Source organism: Zeugodacus cucurbitae, chromosome 3 (genome assembly GCF_028554725.1).
Source record: "Zeugodacus cucurbitae isolate PBARC_wt_2022May chromosome 3, idZeuCucr1.2, whole genome shotgun sequence".
Lineage (NCBI taxonomy): Eukaryota > Metazoa > Arthropoda > Insecta > Diptera > Tephritidae > Zeugodacus > Zeugodacus cucurbitae.
This window is the reverse complement of record NC_071668.1, coordinates 15,501,844-15,525,390: the sequence shown is the minus strand read 5'-3', so window position 1 is coordinate 15,525,390 and position 23,547 is coordinate 15,501,844. Positions and strand designations below refer to the sequence as shown.

The window sequence follows — 23,547 nt, the reverse complement described above, 5'->3', positions numbered from 1 at the left end:
ATAATGCATTAGAAAACTAGGTGGGTTCTTGTAAAGATATCAATTATTTTGATGCCATTTTTCATATAATTCGTCGTTTCGAAAAATGTCGCATTCTAAATTTTTCTAAGCGATAGTATGTATATCTAACAAGTAAGGAAGGGCTAAGTTCGGGTGTAACCGAACATTTTATACTCTCGCAATTTATTTATTCAACTTTATTAATATTATATAATACACAATTTCACCCACATATTCGTCATATATATGGTATAAAGTCCATTGAAAGTTGGAAACCCTAATATTAAGTTAGAAGCACCGAGGTACTCGTGTTCGATATATGTGGCCTTAAAAACCTATGGTCCGATTTCGGCGATTTTTAGAATGGGGCTGCCACACTATTAACATAGTATTTGTGCAAAGTTCTGCACCGATATCTTCACTAGTGCTTACTTTATATATTGTAAAGTAAACGATTCAGATTGTCTTCAAAGTTCTGGTATATAGGAAGTAGGCGTGGTTGTGAAACGATTTGGCCTATTTTCACAACATATCATTGAAATCGGTCGAGTAGTTCCTACGATATGGTTTTTGACCATTAAGTGGGCGACGGCACGCCCATTTTCCATTTTGTAAAAAAATCTGAGTGCAGCTTTCATCTGCCATTTCTTATGTGGAATTTAGTGTTTCTGACGTTTTTCGTTAGTGAGTTAACCCACTTTTAGTAATTTTCAACCTAACCTTTGTATGGGAGGTGGGCGTGGTTATGATCCGATTTCTTTCATTTTTGGACTGTATTAGGAAGTGGCTAAAAAACGACTGCAGAAAGTTTGGTTTATATAGCTCTATTGGTTTGCGAGATATGTACAAAAAACTTAGTAGGGGGCGGGGCCACGCCCACTTCCCAAAAAAAAATACATCCAAATATGCCCCTTCATAGTGCGATCCTTCACACCGAATTTTATTTCCATAGCTTTATTTATGTCTTAGTTATGGCAATTTATGTGTTTTCGGTTTTCGCCATTTTGTGGGCGTGGCAGTGGTCCGATTTTGCTCATTTTCGAAAGCAACTTTCCTATGGTGCCAAGAAATAAGTGTGCCAAGTTTCATCAAGATATCTTAATTTTTACTCAAGTTACAGCTTACACAGACTGTCGGACGGACGGACAGACAGACATTCGGAATGGAACTCCACTCTTCACCCTGATCACTTTGGTATATATAACCCTATATCTAACTCGTTTAGTTTTGGGTGTTACAAACAACCGTTATGTGAACAAAACTATAATACTCTCTTTAGCATCTTTTGTTGCGAGATAATAAAATTTTTCGATTAATGAAATACAACTCATTAACGGCATACCGTTTAAAGTATATCTGTAATCTAAATTATGCGTCTATATTTTCGAAGATCCTTCATCAATTAGGCCTCTTCGGTGTTTGGTAATGGGATTTTTAATTCCTTAAAGATAAAGATGATAACGACAAATCCACATAATATGATATCTTGATCTGAAAATATTAATATAATCTGTTTTCGGAAATTCCCTCTGATTGTATAGACTCACTTTTTGGTTCACTCAACATTAAAATATACACCGTCCGAGACGATACGATTATGCATAATTCTTTAGTTCTTAATCCTTATCGTATTCATGCTGATATGAGCACTATATTTGGATTTCATGGGTTATAAATACTTCCAAGGAATGCACAAAATATATCTGCTGTGATACGACTAGACTATGTCCAGCAAACATAAACAAGTTGTTATTGTGATACAAAGCTTGTTGCATTATTCAGGCATCCAGGGATTTCCGATAAATCCTATCTGAAACAACTGATCTTATAGATCAGACGGGATCGACTACTGAAATCGTTCTGTTCTTCACACTGCGGTGCTAACTTATTTTCGAAATTCAATGAGAATTGGTAGGGATTCTCTGAAATCCTTTGATCCTCCGCTTTTTCGTATCAACTTCCTGGTTTCCGAGTTTCTATTGTCAATACCAAAAAGATACAGAAAGACAAATAATAGCTACGCCCATTGAATCGAGAGCCCTAGAAGTCTATAGTCCTTACTTCTTTCATTATAGTTATGCTTGTAGAAATACCAACGACCAAAGAGTTCTCTCTTCTTATTACTACTTCTTCTTCTCTATACATTAAATGTTGTCGTAGAATGGAAACGGTCCATCACATTCCTTATTTTCACTTAATGAATATCCAGTTGGTCCAGAGATACATTAGCAACCCGAGCTCTACCTACCTTAATTTTTTATTAACAATGCTTTTGCAACAATGCATTTTATATATTTATCCATCCTTCTTCCAACACTCTTTTCCTCGAATAAAAACAATAAAAGTTTAAAATCAAACGCCAGTGCAGTAAACACTACCGGACTTTCGAAAAAAAGCAACCCTACTAAATATACATATTTACCCAATTGATTTATCCTCAAATACACTTTTAATTGCTGGCAAATTTGTAGTTTCCTTAGTAAACTACGAAAAGTGTGTGGATAAAAAACCGAAACTGATTTAGAAATATTGCTGTTTGTTGATGAAGTATGGGGGCTTAACGATAAACGAACGGATGAAAGGATCGACGGACCGAACAAAACATGGGCGGATAAGCGCTTAGCTATCATGCAGACGGGGAAAGACAGGGTGACGACCGGCTCCGACGCCGCAAACGCATTTGCCTAATGAAATGAAACTGGAACTTTAAAGGCAAACGGCTCTACACTTAGTACTTTGACATTAACAAGCGGGCTGGGCGGGACGGACGCACATTCCTGAGGAATGCGTAAGCAAAGACACAAGTGAATATTTACTAAAGGCAGGCGGCTGCAGCGGTGGCCGTAGTGGTGATGGCATAGAATGGTACACCACTTCACTTTGGCAGCAAAACGTAGTTTGCATTTGCAGTGCGCACTAACTAACAACCACTCTCCACAGACCCACAACGCCACCATCATCTTCAGCGGCAGCAGCTGCAGTAGCAGTACCATGAAGACACTCCAGTGTAACTGCTGAGCTGGGTTGTTGGAAATGTAGCACTGTAGTGCACTAAACCGCTATTCAAATTGATTGGATTGGGCGAAACGATATGTTACTTTGCCGCTGCGTACACTTCTAGGTAGGAAAGTGGGTAGACATGTATACGAGTACTTATGTTTGTACATATATGTATATGAACAAGTGGAACAGTTGCAGTTGTGGCGCAGTGAAAGTTACGCAAAGTGGGTGGTGGCGCTTGCATTTTGGTGCTTGGAGCGAAAGTTTTTCGCAAACTATTTGCTGCAGAAGTTTTACATTAAAGCCCCACTAGAAGAGGTTGAGAGTTCAAATTGCAAGCATACACACAAGCATATGTTAAATTCGCTTTTATTGCGAAGTGTGCGTGCGCCTCATGGGGGGCTGTTTAGTTGCATAAGCTGGAGAGAAATTTAAAAAACCTGGGATTTTGCTAAGCCAACCGTCTGACTGACTGACTGCCTGTCTGTCTGGCTATATGTGGTACTTCTGATGCGCCTAAAAGCATGTTACAAAAATATTTTCAGCATTAGGGTGTAGCCATTTTGGTAAACTATTTTTTGAAAGTCCATATTTGGATGTTATTCGAAAATATAAGTGAAGCCAAGTCTTCCTCCACCTGATCTTGCCAATGGGGTGGAGGTCTTCCTCTTCATCTGCTTCAACTAGCGGATCCCTTCTTCTTGACTGGTGTAGACACCGCTTACGCTGTTATAGCCGAGTCCACAACAGCGCGCCACGCGTCTCTCCTCTGGAAGTTTGGCGCCAATTGGTTATACCAAGCGAAGCCAGGTCCCTCTTCACCTGGTCCTTCCATCGGAGTGGAGGTCTCTCTCTCCCTCGGCTTCCACCAGCGGGTACTGCATCGAACACTTTCAGGGCTGGAGCACTTTCGTTCATTCGAACAACATGACCTAGCCAGCGTAGTCGCTGTCTTTTTATTCGCTGGACTATGTCTATGTCGTCGAATAACACATACAGCTCATCATTTCAACTTCTGCAGTATTCGCCGTTGCCAATGCTTAAGGGACTATAAATCTTCCGCAGAACCAGCGGATACTGCATCAAAAACTTTCAATACTGGAGCGCTTTCGCTCAATCGGACAACACAACCTATCCAGCGTAACCGCTGTCTTTTAATTCGCTTAACTATGTCAATGTCGTCGTATAACTCATACAGTTCATCGTTTCATCGTCTGGGTTATTCCTCGTTTACAATGTTCATAGGACCATACATCTTCCGGGTAACCTTTCTCTCGAAAACTCCTAGTGCCGTCTCATCGGATGTCGACATTGTTCACGCTTTTGCACCATAAAGCAGAACGGGAATGATGGGGGAGTTGTGGAGTTTGGTCTTTGTTCGTCGAGAGAGGGCTTTACTTTTGAATTGTCAACTCAGACCAAAGTATCACCTGTTGACAAGACTGATTTTGCGTTGGATTTCGATATCTGCTACATTATTGCTCCACATAACTCTAATTTTACAATTGATGTTCGAGGAATGCTGTCGAGTTTACAGTCATTGGTGGGCCCCGGTTAGATAGATCTAACTGTCTTGGGTACGGATCTCAATGTCCTCATTGTAATATGCTACGATATAGATACTTCGTCTCTAACCGTATACTTATATCCTGATTTAAGGTGTCCAAGTTTTGACTGATAGTTTGACTTACCATATTGATCGATCAATCCCGGTTCGTTTTGAAAAGAAAATTTGGATTCTTTTGATCAAAATTTTAATGTAAATAGACTAACTAAATAGCTCTTCTATCAAAAGCTCAGTAAAAAGCTTACCCTAATGAAAGCTCAGAGCAAGTATGGGTGCTTTGCAGCCGATGCATTTAATAAAATTCAAAAATCACCTAAGCGCTACAGAAACGTTAACCAACTTACAAAATGTGCAAAAAACTACACTTTTGCAACTACAACGCCGACACATACGACGCACACAAACATACAGTCATAAACACATATGGCACCATAGAGTAGGTGTATGTACATATCCTGCGAAATTCACCTAATCATATTTACCGTACACTTGAAACTAGCATTCAATTCATTTAATTCCGACAACATTCTTCTTCTTTTTTTACTACAAATTCCATTGCACTACGCACACTTGTGCCCACCTGCGCTTCTATGTACTTCGCTTTTCGCTTTACCTACATTAGATAAGCCCCATTGGTTCGATAATGACACTTCATTGGTGCAATATGCATATATCGGCGGTATGGTGAATATTTCATGCGATGCAATGGGTGAGCCGCCACCCTCGTTCACCTGGGTGCATGAGGGGCGTGCCATTACCGGACGTAATTATCGCCTTTTCTATGCCGATTACGGTTCAACGCTACAGATACATGTCCGAAATGAGACACAACTCGGCGATTATAAGTGCAAAGTTGCCAATCCGTTGGGTATGTTGGAGCGCATAGTTAAACTGCGTAAGGGTCAGAAACCGAGCGGACCGACACGTTTCCAATTGCTGCGCGCATTCATCGATGGCTTCGACCTCGACATCAGATCGGTGAAATATTCGAATATGGAGGAGATTATGCGTACGTACGGCTATCGTGTGCAATATATGAGTGAGAGTGATTTTAAGCATAGCGCGGGCAATTGGAGTTATGCCAAACATAAGGATTTCAACTTGCAACGTGGTAAGTGCCTATGCATGCTAAGGAGTGTATGCAAGGGAGGTAAAATGTGAATATTTTGATGGATAATATTTTTTTTTCATTTTCCCCGGTTTGTTTGCAGTAATTTTTTATTCTTTGAAAAATATCTTGTTCTTTTCTGCTTTTGATTTGAATGGGGGATGAGTCCTTTGAAGTCTTCATTTGCCTGAGTTTTTATTTTTATGGACGCGAGTATTTGGTTTGGTTTTTATATATTTTATATAATAAATTATAGATTTTATTGTGACTTAAGCTGATTGTATCTCCAATTTATGATATATGAACTTCAGAAAGGTCTCCTAGAACCTAAGATCTTCAAACTCTTTTCGCATTCCATGATCTTGGCTCAACCTGTTGAACTTTCGTCTGCGTTTCGGAGTGTACTTATCATAAGATAGATATTCAACAGTCTTTGCAAAGTCTAGATATTTCATATATTTCCTAGCAGTTTCCAGCCTCTAGCGTTGAAATCTGTGAGTTCCTGAGGAATGCGCGGTATTTTGCGAACCTCAATATAGAAATTGTTAGTGAGAGTCGCCTATAGGCAGTCCTGTCCTTGACATATGAGGTCGAGATCTCTATGCCAAGTGGTAGAAAAGCGACTAAAGATATTTTTTAAATTTTTGTTAATAGCTTAGGCCTCATGGCTTAAGTGACTATAAGGAGGTCTAAGGTAATACAATAGTACAGTCAGTTTTAATTTAGTCCCAGGTCTTCCAATTTGTGTTAGGAATTGAATTAAGATTGAGAGGTAAAGAGAGAGAGATACATCTTAAGTAATAAGGAAATATAGAGAGTGAACGGGAGAGTTAACAAGTGTAAAGATAGATAGATAGCTTGAGAAAACAAGAGAGAAATGTGAATTGGAAAAATTATATAGAGAGAGGAGAAATATTGATAAAGTGATAAGTATTTGACCTTTGGGTTATAAATCGTTTGAGTGAAGATCATCTTAATCTTAAGTAATAAAGTGATATAGAGGGTGAACGGAAGAATTAACAAGTGTAGAGGGAGATAGAGAGCCAAAGAAACCGAGAGAGGGGAAATATGGATGGGGAAAACTATTTAGAGAGACGAAGAAAGAAACAATCTCAGTCAAGTCATATAGTATATTTGACTATGAATATTGAATTTGATATGAATCGTTTGAGAGAAAGTGAGAGGGAAGAGAAATCTTAAGTAATAAATAGATATAGAGAGTAGACGGGCGACTTAACAAATATGGAGAGGGTGGAGAAATTTAGAGAACCTTGGTAACGAGGATGGAAAAATATAGAGGCAAAAAAATATATAGAGAGAAGGAGCAAGAAACAATAACAGTCAAGTGATATATATTTGACTTTTGAGTTATGACTCATTTGAGAGAGAAAGCGAAAAAGAGAGAGATATCTTAAGTAATAAAGAGATATAGAGAGCTATTTGGAGAGTTGCTAGGTGTGGACAGAGATAGCGAATTTAGTAAACAGAGAGAAAGAAATATGGAGAGTGAAAACTATATAGTGAGAGGGAGAAAGGAGTAGTAAAATGACATATTTCCCACTCTTTCTAATATTTTATTATTTCAATTCCACATTTATTTTTTATTGCTCAGTTCTTACAAGCCCAATAAAATAAATTCCATTAAGGCCAATTTAAAATTTGTCAATACAAATATAATTTAACCATAAAATAGCATTTTATCTAAACTTTATATTCATGTCTTGTCTTTTAACACAATTCCACTATTCACCACCCACCGCCGCTACACATACAGGTGGACGCTTTGTGCTCGACGGTTTGGACCGCAACACCACGTATTTGGTACGTGCCGCAACGCGCAATCTAGCTGGTCTTAGTGATTGGAGTACGGTGAAAATTTTCGCAACACTAACAAATTTCGCACGAAGAACCGTTACGTATATTATCTGGCAAACATGTTTAGTAGTTGGCTTAGGATACTCACTTAGTGAATATGTCAAATTTAGTGCGTATATTTAAGTTTGTAGCAACATGGACTACAACTAATACATACATATGTACGTGTATGTAGTTGATTGTGTATTTGTATATGTGATTGAGCACATACATACATACATACATCCATATAAAGTAAGTCACTCTAACAATTCATGCCTTCCTCTCTCCTATTTCCCCACTCTCCCCCAAATGCTTTACTTGTTCCTTAGCAAATTATTGGTAAAATACATACATACATATATTATATGTGTGGTGGTAATAGGTAGGGCCTATAGTGAGGTGCGATCTCTGTTAAATAGTTATTTGATACACACTACTACATGCATTGTTGTTGAATGTTTACGATTATTAAAATTTAGTACGAGTATGTACATGCAGTTGTGTGTGTAGTTAATTCTGTTATATTTTTATGTACCTGATTTGTTTTGAATACAGACTCTGCATATGTACTTACATACATATAATGAGTTGGAAATGCACCTTGAACATTTTTAGAAAATTACACTGCTTTTAGATTCTGTGATATTTAAAAAAAATAAATCGCAAATTTTGTTATTATTGTTTTTGCGAATCCCGAAATTTCGAAATTCTATAAAAATTTCGAGATTATTTTTGCAAATATGAGAGGTTATAAAAATTTTATTTTATTTATTTATTTTTTAATTCAGAAATTTCGGGATTGTGAAATATTTCTTTCGTGGTCCCCCGACTTGTTTGTTTTTTTAGAAATATTCAAAGCCAAAAAAATTTTAACTTTTGCATTTTCATTATCATTTATTCTTTGTAATAACTTCTACGGTTACTCCTGACCTTGCATGATCCCGATTTTTTCTTTTACAGTTTTTCAAAGTTTAAAATTATTATAAATTTTATATTTGAAAAGAAATTAAATATTTAAATCTTTTTATTTATACTAGCCAACTTTTATTTTTCATATCGAAAATTTTGTGTTATAAAATTTTGTGTTTTGTGTTATAAAATATTATTGTCGGGAACCCTATATTTTCCTTTAAGGGGTTAGGGATAGTCAGGAATTTCAAAAAATCATTTTTTTGTTTTTTGCAATTTCGTTAAGTGGTATATCAAAAAAAGTATCCTCTGAAAATTTGAAGTTGATCCGATAATTACTTTTCGAGTTATTCGACAAATAACAAAGAACGTCCAGGCACTCCAACACGATAGTATGAAACTTTAAATGCGTTTATCTCAAAACTATGATTTTTGAACTGGTGGCAGCTGTAACTCGATAACCGCTCAGTAGATTTTAATAAAATTCATACAGCTTTTAGAATAAGATATAATAAACTCAGGCCTGATCGAAGGATTTTTCTTCAAAAATTTCGAATTTTTAAGATCAATTAACTGTTGATTTTTTCACGAAAATCTTGAAAAAAATTTCCTGAGGCCGCCAATTAACTGTTGATTTTTTTCGCGAAAATCTAAAAAAAAAATTTCCTGAGGCCGCCATTTTTCTAACTTTTGAAGAAAAAGCTTAGATCAGGCCCAGGATTATCTATTTATAAAACTACTTTTTTTTTATCCGATTGATTTTAAATGAATCTCCAAGGACTTATGATTATCACCGCAAGTACCTTTTTTTGAAACTGGGTCAACACAGACAGAGCTATAACTTTGGAAATTATAAATTTTATTTTTTAAATTTTCGTGACTTCGAGTCGAAACATTTTTTAATAACGCCATATTACTACTTTTGTAAAATAAATTGATTTAATAGCAAAAAAAAATTACTGAAAATTCTAATTTTTCCTATCTCTGACTACCCCTAACCCCTTAACAATTCAATAGGGACGCTACAAAAGTAGACCGATAGGGACAGCGAACGACGCCATATTTTTTTCTTTTGCCATTTCTATTCAGTAATGTGTGCCATTTCATCATGGATACGATCCAACAACGAGTTGAAATTATAAAAAAATTACTACCGAAATTTGAAGTCAGTGGCGTTATTAGTCAGGATCCCGAATGCTTCTTTTATAAATTTTTATCGTTTTAAATTTTTAACTTTTACATTTTGAACTCACAATTTTTATTCAAAACACATTTTTTTCTTTTTGTAAAATAGATAGGGATAATCCATCAAGAAAACTTAGTATCCTTACAAAAATATATGTCGCCTTTTTTTCGTTCCAAATTTTATTTTTTTTTTGTTTTCAAATATAAATATGCTTTTCCAACACTTTTTCCAGTAAAGAATCATTCGCAAGTATTCATTCATCGTTTTTGTACTTTTTTAAAAGAAATTCTGCACGAATTTCACATCTGTGTCGTAAAGTGAAAACAAAGAAGAAACATAATAGCGAACTTGAAAGATTTTACTAAGTAAGTGCATAAGTCCAAATTGAATGTAAAACAAAACCAAAAAAAATTAAACAAAACCAAAAAAAGAACACAAAACTAAATGAAGTATGATTATCGTGAATTTAAACAGAAACGATTATTGTAGCTTAAAATATTTAATATTACAAAAACAAACAAAAAACTAGTTAATATAAAATAAAGAAATGCGCAAAACAAAATAACAAATGAATAAAACGAAATATAATTCCAATGAATGTGTGAAAATTGTTGTTTTACTCAAGTTTCGAAATGATTATTTTAGGTTGGGGGGTGAGTCAAAGTAATTCTCGAATGCACTTAGAAGACAAGCAGTGTCTTCGAATTATACCCTTAGTGTTTATTTAATAAGAGCTCTAGAAGCTTTAGAAAAAAATTTAGTAGTTTTTGTAAAGTATTGAATTTAAGGTATTTTCCATTGGTTAGACGATCTTTCTGTTATAATATATAATAAAAAATTTAAATAGGTGAGACTTGCTTCAGTACAACTGGTATATAGTGACGGTGATGCAAATCGATTCAATTAACTCGATTCAAACCAATATGTGACTTATCAATTAACTCTTGCAGAGAATTTTATGTTCATTTTTTCAGTCACCGGCTTCTAAAGAATAATCCTACCGCTGTAGGATTTCCGGTTGAGAATTTCAAAAACAGTAGCAATAAGTTGAGATTGGGAATACAAGATTGTAAAGAGCGAACTGATGAGGTTTAACGAGAACTGCAGCATGAATTTAGGCCCACGAAGCTGATAATTGCCAAAAAGCCACAATAGTGACTTATGTCGAGATACCCTCCTCTATATTCCGACTTTTCAAAACACGAAAAGAGGTGATCTATATTGCGTTACGTCTGAATTTGGTATCCATGAATAAAAAGTAGGAAATTCTTCACTTTTTGGTTTTTTGAGTTGATGTGAGCGATATTGTGAGTCACCAAATAATTAGTTGTTGTCACAGAAAACTTAGACAGACACCAACCAATTGTTTTTGTTTTTCGTTAGTTTAATTCTTCAGTTCGTGTGCTGTTGAACGGTTTCTAACGCAACCATCAAAATTGGAAAACAAGAATTTCGGACTGTGATGGATTTGGTGTGACCATATCTATCCAGTATGTTAAAAAATTGTGCTTTTACGTTATGTCGTTTTGTTTGAAGCCAATAGCATCTCGATAGAGTTATTTGAACAATTTGAATATTTATGTTGTTTGGTTCACTGGCCGAGTATTTACTTAAAAAACTTTTATTACTTCGTTTTGTTAAAATTTTCTGACATGAACATCAAATATTGTTGTTGATTTTGTTATTTTACATGTCAAAGAGTTATTGGTTGCATCTGGTCAAACGAAGAATTAAAAACTTGTATAACAAATAAAGCTGACCTATATAACCTTCATGTAATTGTTGGTATATTGTACTTACATTGTAAGCCATATACATATTGATACAATTTAGGCACGTGACTGATAGAGACTGACAGATTAGGCACAAAGCTTTAGTGTATCTTCATATGTATTTATTAATTATGTAGCTAGTACAGTACATACATTATTAGCTAGAAATGCAATATATTATATATTTTTCAAAATAAGTCTGAAGCGGAGAACAATGTGGCCTTTAAAAATGATATACGAGCATAGCATCACTGATAAACCTAAGGCTAACTCACTATTTGGAGTTCTTATGACACAAATCCTGAAGATCGCGGCACTCACTAAACTGATCTGTGGCGCTTCTTAAAAAGTACAGCCTAAGTGATATTCTCAAAGTTTAAAGTTTAATTTTTGGGATTTGAACATGATATCCAGCTCTTGATGCTCTATTTAATTGAAAGTTAATTAAATAAAATGCAAAAAAGCCTTCTATATCGGAGGTCACATCTTCAATGTTGTTTCAATTTCTTTCCTTTGATCTAACGCTTGAGTTCTCAAAACAGGAAAAGGTCTATGGAGTTCTGATCCGCAGAATACGGTGGATGTGAAAGCAATTCGAAACATATTTTATGCTATTTTCCTATAATTTTAACCAACGCCTCAGGTAGCTCCTAAGTAACCTTATGAATCCATATTTATAACCAGTCATCTAGTCAGTATTTTGTAAAGCTCTCTTTTAGAAATGTTGAAGCTATTTGTAATCGATTAACCAGAAACTCCTTACTTATAAGAATATTCCCATAATGAGAAAAACCTGACCCTTGCCACCTTTCCATTCCAACCTGATGCTCAGCTGTTGCGTAAATAATAAAAATATTTACTTTGATTTATTTACTGTGGCGCAACAAAAGCAACTATGCGACAGCGGAAAAAGTTAATTTTATAACAATAAACAATACGAATTGAAACCGTTAATTTCATCGATTGTTTTAGCCGCACAAACAGCTGTGTTTACTACATAATTTATTCATAATTTGTGTTTTATAATACAATTTTAATTACATTGTAATCAATAACATGGATCAATCTGGGATTATGGAGGGAACACTTCTCCGACCTGCTCACACTGGGATTATGGAGGGAACACTTCTCCGACCTGCTCAATGGCAGTGAAAATACAACACCAGGAGATGGCGAACCCGATTCCCCAATCGATGACGATGGAATAGATGTTCCATTACCCGACCATGAAGAAATTCGAATAGCAATTACCCGCTTGAAGAACAACAAAGCGGCGGGGGCCGATGGATTACCGGCCGAGCTATTCAAATACGGCGGCGAAGAACTGATAAGGTGCATGCATCAGCTTCTTTGTAGAATATGGTCGGAAGAAAGCATGCCTGACGATTGGAATCTTAGTGTGCTCTGCCCAATCCATAAGAAGGGAGACCCCACAATCTGCGCCAACTACCGTGGTATAAGTCTCCTCAATATCGCATATAAGGTTTTGTCGAGCGTATTGTGTGAAAGACTAAAGCCCACCGTCAACGAACTGATTGGACCTTATCAGTGTGGCTTTAGACCTGGAAAATCTACAATGGACCAGATATTCACCATGCGCCAAATCTTGGAAAAGACCCGAGAGAGAAGAATCGATACCCACCATCTTTTTATCGATTTTAAAGCTGCCTTCGATAGCACGAAAATGAGCTGCCTTTATGCCGCGATGTCTGAATTTGGTATCCCTGCAAAACTAATACGGCTATGTAAGCTGACGTTGAGCAACACCAAAAGCTCCGTCAGGATCGGGAAGGACCTCTCCGAGCCGTTCGATACCAAACGAGGCTTCAGACAGGGTGACTCACTATCGTGCGACTTCTTCAATCTATTGCTGGAAAAAATAATACGAGCTGCAGAACTAAATAGAGAGGGTACAATCTTCTACAAGAGTGTACAGCTCCTGGCGTATGCCGATGATATTGATATCATCGGAAGCAACAACCGCGCCGTTTGTTCTGCGTTTTCCAGACTAGATAAAGAAGCGAAGCGTATGGGTCTGGTGGTGAATGAGGACAAGACGAAATATCTCCTGTCATCAAACAAACAGTCAGCGCACTCGCGTCTTGGCTCCCACGTCACTGTTGACAGTCATAACTTTGAAGTTGTAGATAATTTCGTTTATCTGGGAACCAGCATTAACAACACCAACAATGTCAGCCTTGAAATCCAACGCAGAATCACTCTTGCCAACAGGTGCTACTTTGGACTGAGTAGGCAATTGAAAAGTAAAGTCCTCTCTCGACGAACCAAAATCAAACTCTATAAGTCGCTCATTATTCCCGTCCTGATGTATGGCGCTGAAGCGTGGACGATGACAACATCCGATGAGACGACTCTTGGGGTTTTCGAGAGAAAGGTTTTGCGCAAGATTTATGGTCCTCTAAACATTGGCAACGGCGAATACCGCAGACGATGGAACGATGAGCTGTACGATTTATACGACGACATTGACATAGTTCAGCGAATAAAAAGACAGCGGCTACGCTGGCTAGGTCATGTTGTACGGATGGAAGAAAACACTCCAGCTCTGAAAGTATTCGATGCAGTACCCGCTGGAGGAAGCCGCGGAAGAGGACGACCTCCACTCCGGTGGAAAGACCAAGTGCAAAGTGACCTGGCTTCACTTGGTGTTTCCAGTTGGCGCCAAAAAGCAAAAAGGAGGAATGAGTGGCGCGCTCTGGTGGATTCGGCTATAATCGCTTAAAGCGGTTCCTACGCCAAATATATATATATATATATAATCAATAACATGCGTACATAATCAAATATAATATGTAAATATGGCTGGCTATATTTATACGATATTATATGGGCGAAATGTCAACAACGAATGAAATATTATTATTTTGCATTATTACTAAGTAGTTGTACAAATATGAGTTCGCATGGCGCCAATATATAATAATTGTATTAATTTTCGTTTTTTTTTGCTTTAAAATTTGCAAATTTGCTGTGTCATTGTGTTGTTAGAGGTGGAGGTACAACAATATGCTTGAAACATGATACAATTTGTTGCAATCTTCCTTTGGATGTGTTCATATTGGTCTACAACTTTGCTTCCGCCGTTTTCCAATAGATGTCTCTAGGGTCAAGCACTGGTCGATCGATTAAATCAATTTTTTTATATCGATCTTGGAAATTTTTGTCTATATTAATCCAACAAAATATTTGTAGAGATCTGTTTGTATCCCGAACTTATTCTCAACTGAAAATGTCACTTTTTGAACCGAATTCTCGACGTTCGCGGGAATGTCTCTAGGGTCAAGCACTGGTCGATCGATTAAATCGATTTTTTTATATCGATCTTGGACATTTGTGTCAATATTAATCCAACAAAATATTTGTAGAGATCTGTTTGTATCCCGAACTTATTCTCAACTGAAAATGTCACTTTTTGAGCCGAATTCTCGACATTTGCGGAAAATTTTGCTTTTCTTTTTTAATTCCAAAGTGCGGATGAGGCTCATCGACATTTGTAACCGCTTTTATACAAAAAAAAACTTAAATTTACAAAAAAAAAAAAGGCGGAAGCAAAGTTGTAGACCAATAGTATTGTTGGTCTTTTAAAAACACCTTTCTTAAGTTATCTTGTTCAGAAGTCCGTGGTTTAACACACTTATTTCTTGGCACCATAGGAAGGTTGCTTTCGAAAATGAGCAAAATCGGACCACTGCCACGCCCACAAAATGGCGAAAACCGAAAACACTAAGCCAAAGTGCCATAACTAAGCCATAAAAAAAGCTATGGAAATAAAATTTAGTATAAATAATCGCACTAGGAAGGGGCATATGTGGATGTAATTTTTTTGGGGAGGTGGTCGTGGCCCCGCCCCCATATAGTTTTTTTGTACATATCTCGGAAACCAATAGAGCAATATAAACCAAACTTTCTGCAGTCGATTTTTAGCCACTTCTTAATACAGTCCAAAAATGAAAGAAATCGGATAATAACCACGCCCACCTCCAATACAAAGGTTAGGTTGAAAATTACTTAAAGTGGATTAACTCACTAACGAAAAACGTCCGAAACACTAAATTTCCCATAAGAAATGGCAGATGGAAGCTGCACTCAGATTTTTTTACAAAATGGAAAATGGGCGTGGCGTCGCCCACTTATGGGTCAAAAACCCTATCTCAGGAACTACTTGATCGATTTCAATGAAACTTGGTTTGTAATAGTTTTCGTACATCCCAATGATATGTTGTGAAAATAGGCCAAATCGCTTCACAACCACGCCTACTTCCTATATACCAGAACTTTGAAGACGATCTGAATCGTTTACATTACAATATATAAAGTCGGTGTGGAACTTGGTTTCCAACTTTCAATGGACTTTATACTTTTAAATAAATAAATTGCGAGAGTATAAAATGTTCGGTTACTCCCGAACTTAGCCCTTCCTTACTTGTTTTTAGTTTGTATTGATTAGGTGCCTGATTGTCCGACGATTTCAAAAATGCTCCAATCCAATCTAAAATACTACTATTCGAACAATGATGCCTCAACCTAACCCGAACTAAGTACGATTATCATTTCAAGCAACGTTTCTAGTATTGCTAACCTTGCAAAAAGCTACATTTCATTAAATTTATGCGTAAATTAAATTAATATTTTCCATTTGATAATATTCAACAGTTGTTAGTCGTGTGCGGCAAGAGATTTGCACATTCACTTTTAGTACAACAACGAAACAAATATAAACCCACACACACACACACACCCATATACATATATTCACATGCTGTGCAAAAGCTTAATAAAATAAATGGCATTTTGATTAAATCAGCACTTTTCATACCGAAACCACAAATTCATAGATACGAATACAACAATACAATGCAGCGCAATATCACAATAAAACAATTTTGCAAATTTCTCTTAAAAAAAATTGTGCAATAAATTTGCTAAAACTGACTTAAAGCATAGAAATTGGGGGGAAAGCTGGAATATTGGTAATATCTATATAAATATCTAGTAGTTTGAAATAAATTCGAAAAAATTTATGTGTATGCATTGTGCAGTATGTATTGTGTATTTACGTGGGTGCATCAACAAGTTTTCGAGCAAAGTGCTATGAAGTTTCCGATGAAGTTTGGTTGGAGTGCTGATGGAAGATGGAAGTTCCGAGTGTTGGTTATGGATTAGAATAGCTGTTCGAAGACGATAGGTTGAAGTTAGTATTCAGTTAAGCTCAGCACTTAAAAAGACTGTTGATATCAGTTAATGAACTAAAGAGAGAACTCGGTGAGCTAAAAAGAGCTAAAATAACTTTTATCGTACTTCGGTAATATAAATTTTTAAGTTTTTTCACTATTTTCAGAGCTTTCAGCAGCAGTTGAACAGTTTTAGGTTAGGTTGAGATCGTTTGAATAGATTTGGATTCACACTTAGCTTCTAAAAGACGAATTTTCCAATCAAATATATTGATGAAATCATATCCAAATTGTTGTAGAAAATAGGGCTCTGACTTAAAACCTGAATATATAGCTCAATATTTTTAAGAGACAAATATCAATTTCGATATAGTAACGACGATTTAAACTAAAGCTGGTTCGATAATACTCTGGATAATACTCTCCAATCAAGCTGGAAATTCCTATATGACAACATTTTAGGCCGATAGTTTCATTAGATTGTTTACTATCGAAACTTTTCTGGAAGTATACGTGATTATGCTGTCTTTCTATTGAAAATGAAATGGTAGGAAGTCGTAAAAGGTCAAGTAATGTTGAGTTAAACTTCTTAGTTCGGTCCCGTAATAAACCAAGTTTTACTGGTCGACTAGAGAAAGACGTTTTGAAAATACTATCGAATATTCGATTTCTTTACTAAATTCATTAGGTTAGCTGACTTCAAAAATAGTACTCAAAACGGAAATATTAGGTCTACAACTTTGCTTCCACCGTTTTTCAATAGATGTCCACCAGAGCTTGACGGTCGATAAAATCGATTTTTTTTGATCGATCTTGGACATTTGTGTCAACATTAACCCAACAAAATATTTGTAGAGATCTGTTTGCATCCCAAACTTATTCTGAACTGAAAATAACACTTTTTGAGCCGAGTTCTCGACATTTGCGGGAAATTTTGCTTTTATTTTTTAATTCCAAGCTGAGGCTCATCGAATGCTTTCGGACAGGTAAGGTGAGGCTGTCCTAAGTGAAAATGCCTAAAATTTACAAAAAAAACGGCGGAAGCAAAGTTGTATATTCTAAAGGAGAAACTTAAAGGTTGTATTAGTGATAACTCCAAATCTTGGGTCTTTTGAACAAATTCTTTGAAGAATATATATTTTTAAACTTTTGTAAGAAAGGTTTGGAGAGCAACCCAAATTCAATAAAAAGTGTGTCAAAATACAAAATTAAGACAAAAAATGTTATGAATTTGTATAATCTGATTACTTTTTGATGCACCCTCGCATATACTATGTATGCTCTGTGCCATTATTTAATAAAAGAATGAGACTTAATAAAATAAATTTTCATTTTTCATTTTTTTTTGGAAGAAAATGAATCATTTCACTGCAATTTCATTGAATGTAGATAACACAAAAGATAACAACAAAAACAGCAACAACAGACGCTTATCATATTTGCTAAACAGCACACAGGATATCCGTGTGGGCGCGTGTGTGTTTGCACTATACACACACATATGGTATAATCTACATTGCTGTGCATACTTTTTGTTAAAAATAATTATTTTTTATACTATATATATATATATATGCGAATATTTATCGGCTGTCGATCGCCGGTTGGTCATTTGTGCGTTTGTTTTGTTTAATCTCATGCTTTTATTGTTGCTGTTATTATTGTTGTAACCCGTTTGATAGCTGTTTTCATTGCCACCACAATTTTATTTAACGCAAAATATGCATATTAATTTAACCGCAAAATTGCGATATGCACATCAAAAACATACATACCTATACATATATATATATACTCAAGCATCTGTATGTATAAAAATTCTTATGGGTGTTTTGTGGCTACGCGCTTACACATACACAACCGCAGATATTCATTTTAAGTGTAAGCATTTTTAGAGTTCATAAACTTATGAATATAGTAGCAATAGTTGGACAATTTAATGATTGAGTTAAATACTTTTCTAAATTTGATATTTTCACAAATCACTAAATAGTGTTAGCATAATTCGATTATATGAATATACAAAATATAAATGAGTACAAACTACTATCAAAAAATTATAAATTCTTGCAAAGAAATTTTGTATCTTCATTGAACACAGTCCATGTCAGTTGCCGAAGTCCATTTAGCACCATCAAATATAATTATAGCGCGTACCCCAGAATTGCTAATTGGTAGTATAGATAGAAAGCAGAATAAAAGAATTTTAATTTTAGGAAAGGATATCTATTTATTATGGTAACTATAGCTAGAGCTTTACCTCTGCGAAAACTCAGTCGTCAATAGATTGTGGCAGAATATCTTCCTCGGATCACACTGTTCCAATCTATTATAAATCGGGTAACTAGAGTGAAGTTAACTCAAGAATCTTGCTAAATACTGAAAGATCTTGAACTGTACTTAACTGAGGAAAACAATAATACTAGATTCGGTCTTATTCTTCTAAAACCCTCGTCTTTGTCATCTAATGGCAAACACCTCTGGTATTCCATTTTATAGCTTCTCTTGACGTGAGTTTTTTATCAAGAAAACATTCGCCATTTACAAAAACACGTGATAATCACAAGGAGTTGTCCCGATGGAGCGCAGTTCCTGTCCTTTGGCCACAGATGATCGATTTTGAGCAATTGTTTGCTTCAAATGGTCTAATTGTTGAAAATACGGGTTCGAATTGAGAGTTTGGCCATAAGAGAGCAGCTCAAAGTAGATGTTTCCTTGCCAATCCCACCAAATACTCTGCAAACCCTTACGGAACTACGACCGTTTTCACTTGACGTTGTCATAAACAGTAACCTTCTCCTAAGGAATCGATTTTGTTAATATAGAATAGCTATCTTTTGGAAAGATGACCAACTAATGACCAAATTGCCCATCAAACACACAAGACTTGCCCATTTTATTCTTCTATAATATAGTTAAAGTTATTTAATTTCAGTCAATGTGTTATTTATGTTAATTGAGTGTATCCTTAATTAATGTTTTATTGTCTATTTTATGTGTTTTTCTTTATTAGTCATATTGTTCACATATTTTACAATTTATTTGCTTTTGTTTTCCTATGCCATTTTTAAAGCAATTATTATTATAAAATAACATGTGTCCGCTGTTTCACTAAAAACTTTATATTGAGTTAAAATTATTTCAAATATAATTTATTATAATTGTTAGTTTCTAAATTTTAATTATGTTTTATATATTTTTTATTTTCTGTTTTTAATAATATTTTATTTTTTCTTTTATTTCAGTAAAATTGTGTAAGTAAATTGCAATAAAAATCGTTTAAAAATGTAGATATTGGATTCAAAAATATATTCTACTAGCAGACGCGGCCACACGTTTTTGTGGCTAAGATATACATTAAATTAGTAAATCTTTCAATGCAGAGAAAAAATTCTTACGCATAAAGACGAAAACGTTATAGCCGATAATTTTAAAATGATTGATAGACATTATTGTAGATCTGTGTTAAGCGTAAATCATCATAATTTGTAAAACTTTGATTTTCTTAATCGTATATTGGAGAAAGTAATAAATGACCAAATTTCATAGTTAGCTTTATCTTGGCTTTGGTGACGATATGGATTACCTTCTTCACAGCCAGTCTTGTTCTTTTGCAAAGTTTGATGTTGATTTATGTTACGCAGCATGATGACAACTCACACTACTTTTAATTGCAAGTGAGTGGGGATAGTCCAGCAATTTAAAATAGTCTGTGGGATAATTGAATACGTCATCCTGGTTTGTAGCTGTGTCAACTCTCTTTTAACGAAATTCTAAATTGTCGCATTAAGATCAAAGTGATCCTTGTTTTTTTACCACCAATATAGGTCATTCAATCAGCCATTTATGTTTATTATATTATAGTTTCATGTCAGGAAAAACACGGTGAATAAGCTCCTCTTTCAAGGCCATGAAATGACAGAAACCCGTTAAAAATGTTATTAATCCATCGAGGTGTCAACTGCGTCGCTACCATTTTCAACTATTTCTTCAATCGCAGTATGATATTGTTGGAAAAACACTCATATGTTAGTTGTTAATTGGCGAATTTTAGGAATGTGATTAGTTCGTCAGCAACAGTTGATCCAGGAATAGTCTGGCGAAAATCACCTGCCAACAGAATCATGGCTTCATCAATTTTCGTTGTCGCTTAAATCTTATAAAGTCCTGTGCAGTACCTTCAGCGGCTTGAATATCTGGAAAATCTTCTTTATAGCTCTTTTTTGGCGATTTTGCAGACTGGTGTTTCGTTGATTTGCAATTTAGGAGTAATTTCAAGGCCGATTTGACGTTTGTCTGCCTACTAACAGGTGCCAAGTTGCCCCTATTCCCGTTATAACTGGGCGTTGAAAATGAGTGAAATTGGTTCAGGAATTACCTCAACCCTCATATATATGCTGATAGTACATATATATGCTGATTTTCGTTATTCTATTGGACTTTATATCAAATTGTGTGTAATAAAATAACATCAATATATTGCGAGAGTATAAAATGTTCGGTTGCCTTTCCCTACTTGTTACAAATTGTTTTGGGCTACCAACACAGCCTTATACAATTGAACAATGATAAAAATATTTTAACAAAGCAAAAATGACAACTTTCAAAATATTATTTTTTTTTGTTTTGTTTTTTTTTTTTTTATAATTTTGTTGTCAATTCAAATAAAATCATCTTTTTATTATCTTCCTCACAATTTTTCGATGTATACTTACTTTCTAATCCTTCCCTGGCCTTCCATAAATATTTCAAAACTAAAATTAGCCAGATCGGTTTGGCCCTTATCAACTTTTTTCGAGACTAACGACACAAATTGTTTGTATGGGTGATTAGAAAATTGTCGATTTAAGACTTTTTCAGGCAATTTTTCTAATTTAAGAACCATCCCGGTAGCTCCAAAAATATTCTAAACAAAGAATTTGCGAAATCGGTTCAGCGGTTCTCGAGTTATGCGCTTAGCAACACATTTTGCGATTCATTTTTATATTATAGATATCTTCTTCTTCTTCTTAACTGGCGTAGACACCGCTTACGCGGTTATAGCCGAGTCCAAAACAGCGCGCAACGCATCTCTCCTTCTGGCAGTTTGGCGCCAATTGGTTATTCCAAGCGAAGCCAGGTCCCTCTCCACCTGGTCCTTCCATCGGAGTGGAGGTCTCCCTCTTCCTCTGCTTCCACCAGCGGGTACTGCATCGAATACTTTCAGAGCACCTTCATCCATTCGAACAACATGTCCTAGCCAGCGTAGCCGCTGTTTTTTTATTCGCTGGACTATGTCTATGTCGTCGAATAACACATACAGCTCATCGTTCCATCGTCTGCGGTATTCGCCGTTGCCAATTCTTAAGGGACCATAAATCTTCCGCAAAACCTTTCACAAAACCTCTCGAAAACTCCTAGTGCCGTCTCATCGGATGTTGACATCGTCCACGCTTCTGCACCGTAAAGTAGGACGGGAATGATGAGAGACTTGTAGAGTTTGGTTTTTGTTCGTCGAGAGAGGACTTTACTTTTCAATTGCCTACTTAGTCCATAGTAGCACCTGTTGGCAAGAGTGATTCTGCGTTGGATTTCCAGGCTGACATTGTTATTGCTGTTAATGCTGGTTCCCAGGTAGACGAAATTATCTACAACTTCAAAGTTATGACTGTCAACAGTGACGTGGGAGCCAAGACGCGAATGCGCTGACTGTTTGTTTGACGACAGGAGATATTTCGTCTTGTCCTCGTTCACCACCAGACCCATACGTTTCGCTTCCTTAGCCAGTCTGGAGAAAGCAGAACTAACGGAGCTTTTGGTGTTGCTCAACGTCAGCTTACACAGCCGTATTAGTTTTGCGGGGATACCAAATTCAGACATCGCGGCATAAAGGCAGCTCCTTTTCGTGCTGTCGAAAGCAGCTTTAAAGTCGACAAAGAGATGGTGTGTGTCGATCCTATTTTCACGGGTCTTCTCCAAAATTTGGCGCATGGTGAATATCTGGTCCGTTGTTGATTTTCCAGGTCTAAAGCCACACTGATAAGGTCCAATCAGTTTGTTGACGGTGGGCTTTAGTCTTTCACACAATACGCTCGACAGAACCTTATACGCGATGTTGAGGAGGCTTATCCCACGGTAATTGGCGCAAATTGTGGGGTCTCCCTTTTTGTGTATTGGGCAGAGTACACTGAGATTCCAATCGTCAGGCATGCTTTCTTCCGACCATATTTCGCAAAGAAGCTGATGCATGCACCTTATCAGCTCTTCGCCGCCGTATTTGAATAGCTCGGCCGGCAATCCATCGGCCCCCGCCGCCTTGTTGTTCTTCAAGCGGGTAATTGCTATTCTAATTTCTTCACGGTCGGGCAATGGAACATCTGTTCCATCGTCGTCGATTGGGGAATCGGGTTCGCCATCTCCTGGTGTTGTACTTTCACTGCCATTCAGCAGGCTGGATAAGTGTTCCCTCCACAAACACAGTATACTCTGGTCATCAACCACTAGATCACCGCTGGGGGTCCTACAGGAGTGTGCTCCGGTCTTGAAACCTTCAGTTAGTCGCCGGATCTTTTCGTAAAATTTTCGAGCATTACCCCTGTCGGCTAGCTTGTCAAGCTCTTCATACTCACGCATTTCTGCCCCTTTCTTTCTTTTTCTGCAAATGCGTCTCGCTTCCCTCTTCAGCTCTCGGTATCTTTCCCATCCCGCTCGTGTTGCGGTCGATCGCAACATTGCGAGGTAGGCAGTCTGTTTTCTCTCCACTCGAGACGACAATCCTCATCATACCAGCTGTTTTTTTGGCTTTTCCGAAAGCCAATGGTTTCGGCTGCAGCGGTATGCAATGAGTTTGAGATGCCGTTCCACATCTCCCTTATATCGAGCTGCTGATGAGTGCTCTCAGAGAGCAGGAGTGCAAGTCGAGTAGAAAATCGTTCGGCTGTCGGTTGTGATTGCAGCTTCTCGATGTCGAACCTTCC

At 36.5% G+C, this 23,547-nt stretch overlaps 1 protein-coding gene across 1 annotated transcript in view; it reads left to right on the top strand.

Annotated features, from left to right (window-relative positions):
• Positions 1-9,632, top strand: part of LOC105218376 (neural cell adhesion molecule 1) — a 28,016-nt gene extending 18,384 nt beyond the window's left edge. The window contains exons 7-8 of the mRNA XM_054227458.1: positions 5,190-5,678; positions 7,450-9,632. Of these exons, the coding sequence (XP_054083433.1) occupies positions 5,190-5,678; positions 7,450-7,673 (713 nt within the window). The 3' untranslated portion in view covers positions 7,674-9,632. The remainder of the gene's footprint in view (positions 1-5,189; positions 5,679-7,449) is intronic.
• The last annotated feature ends 13,915 nt before the right edge of the window (positions 9,633-23,547 follow it).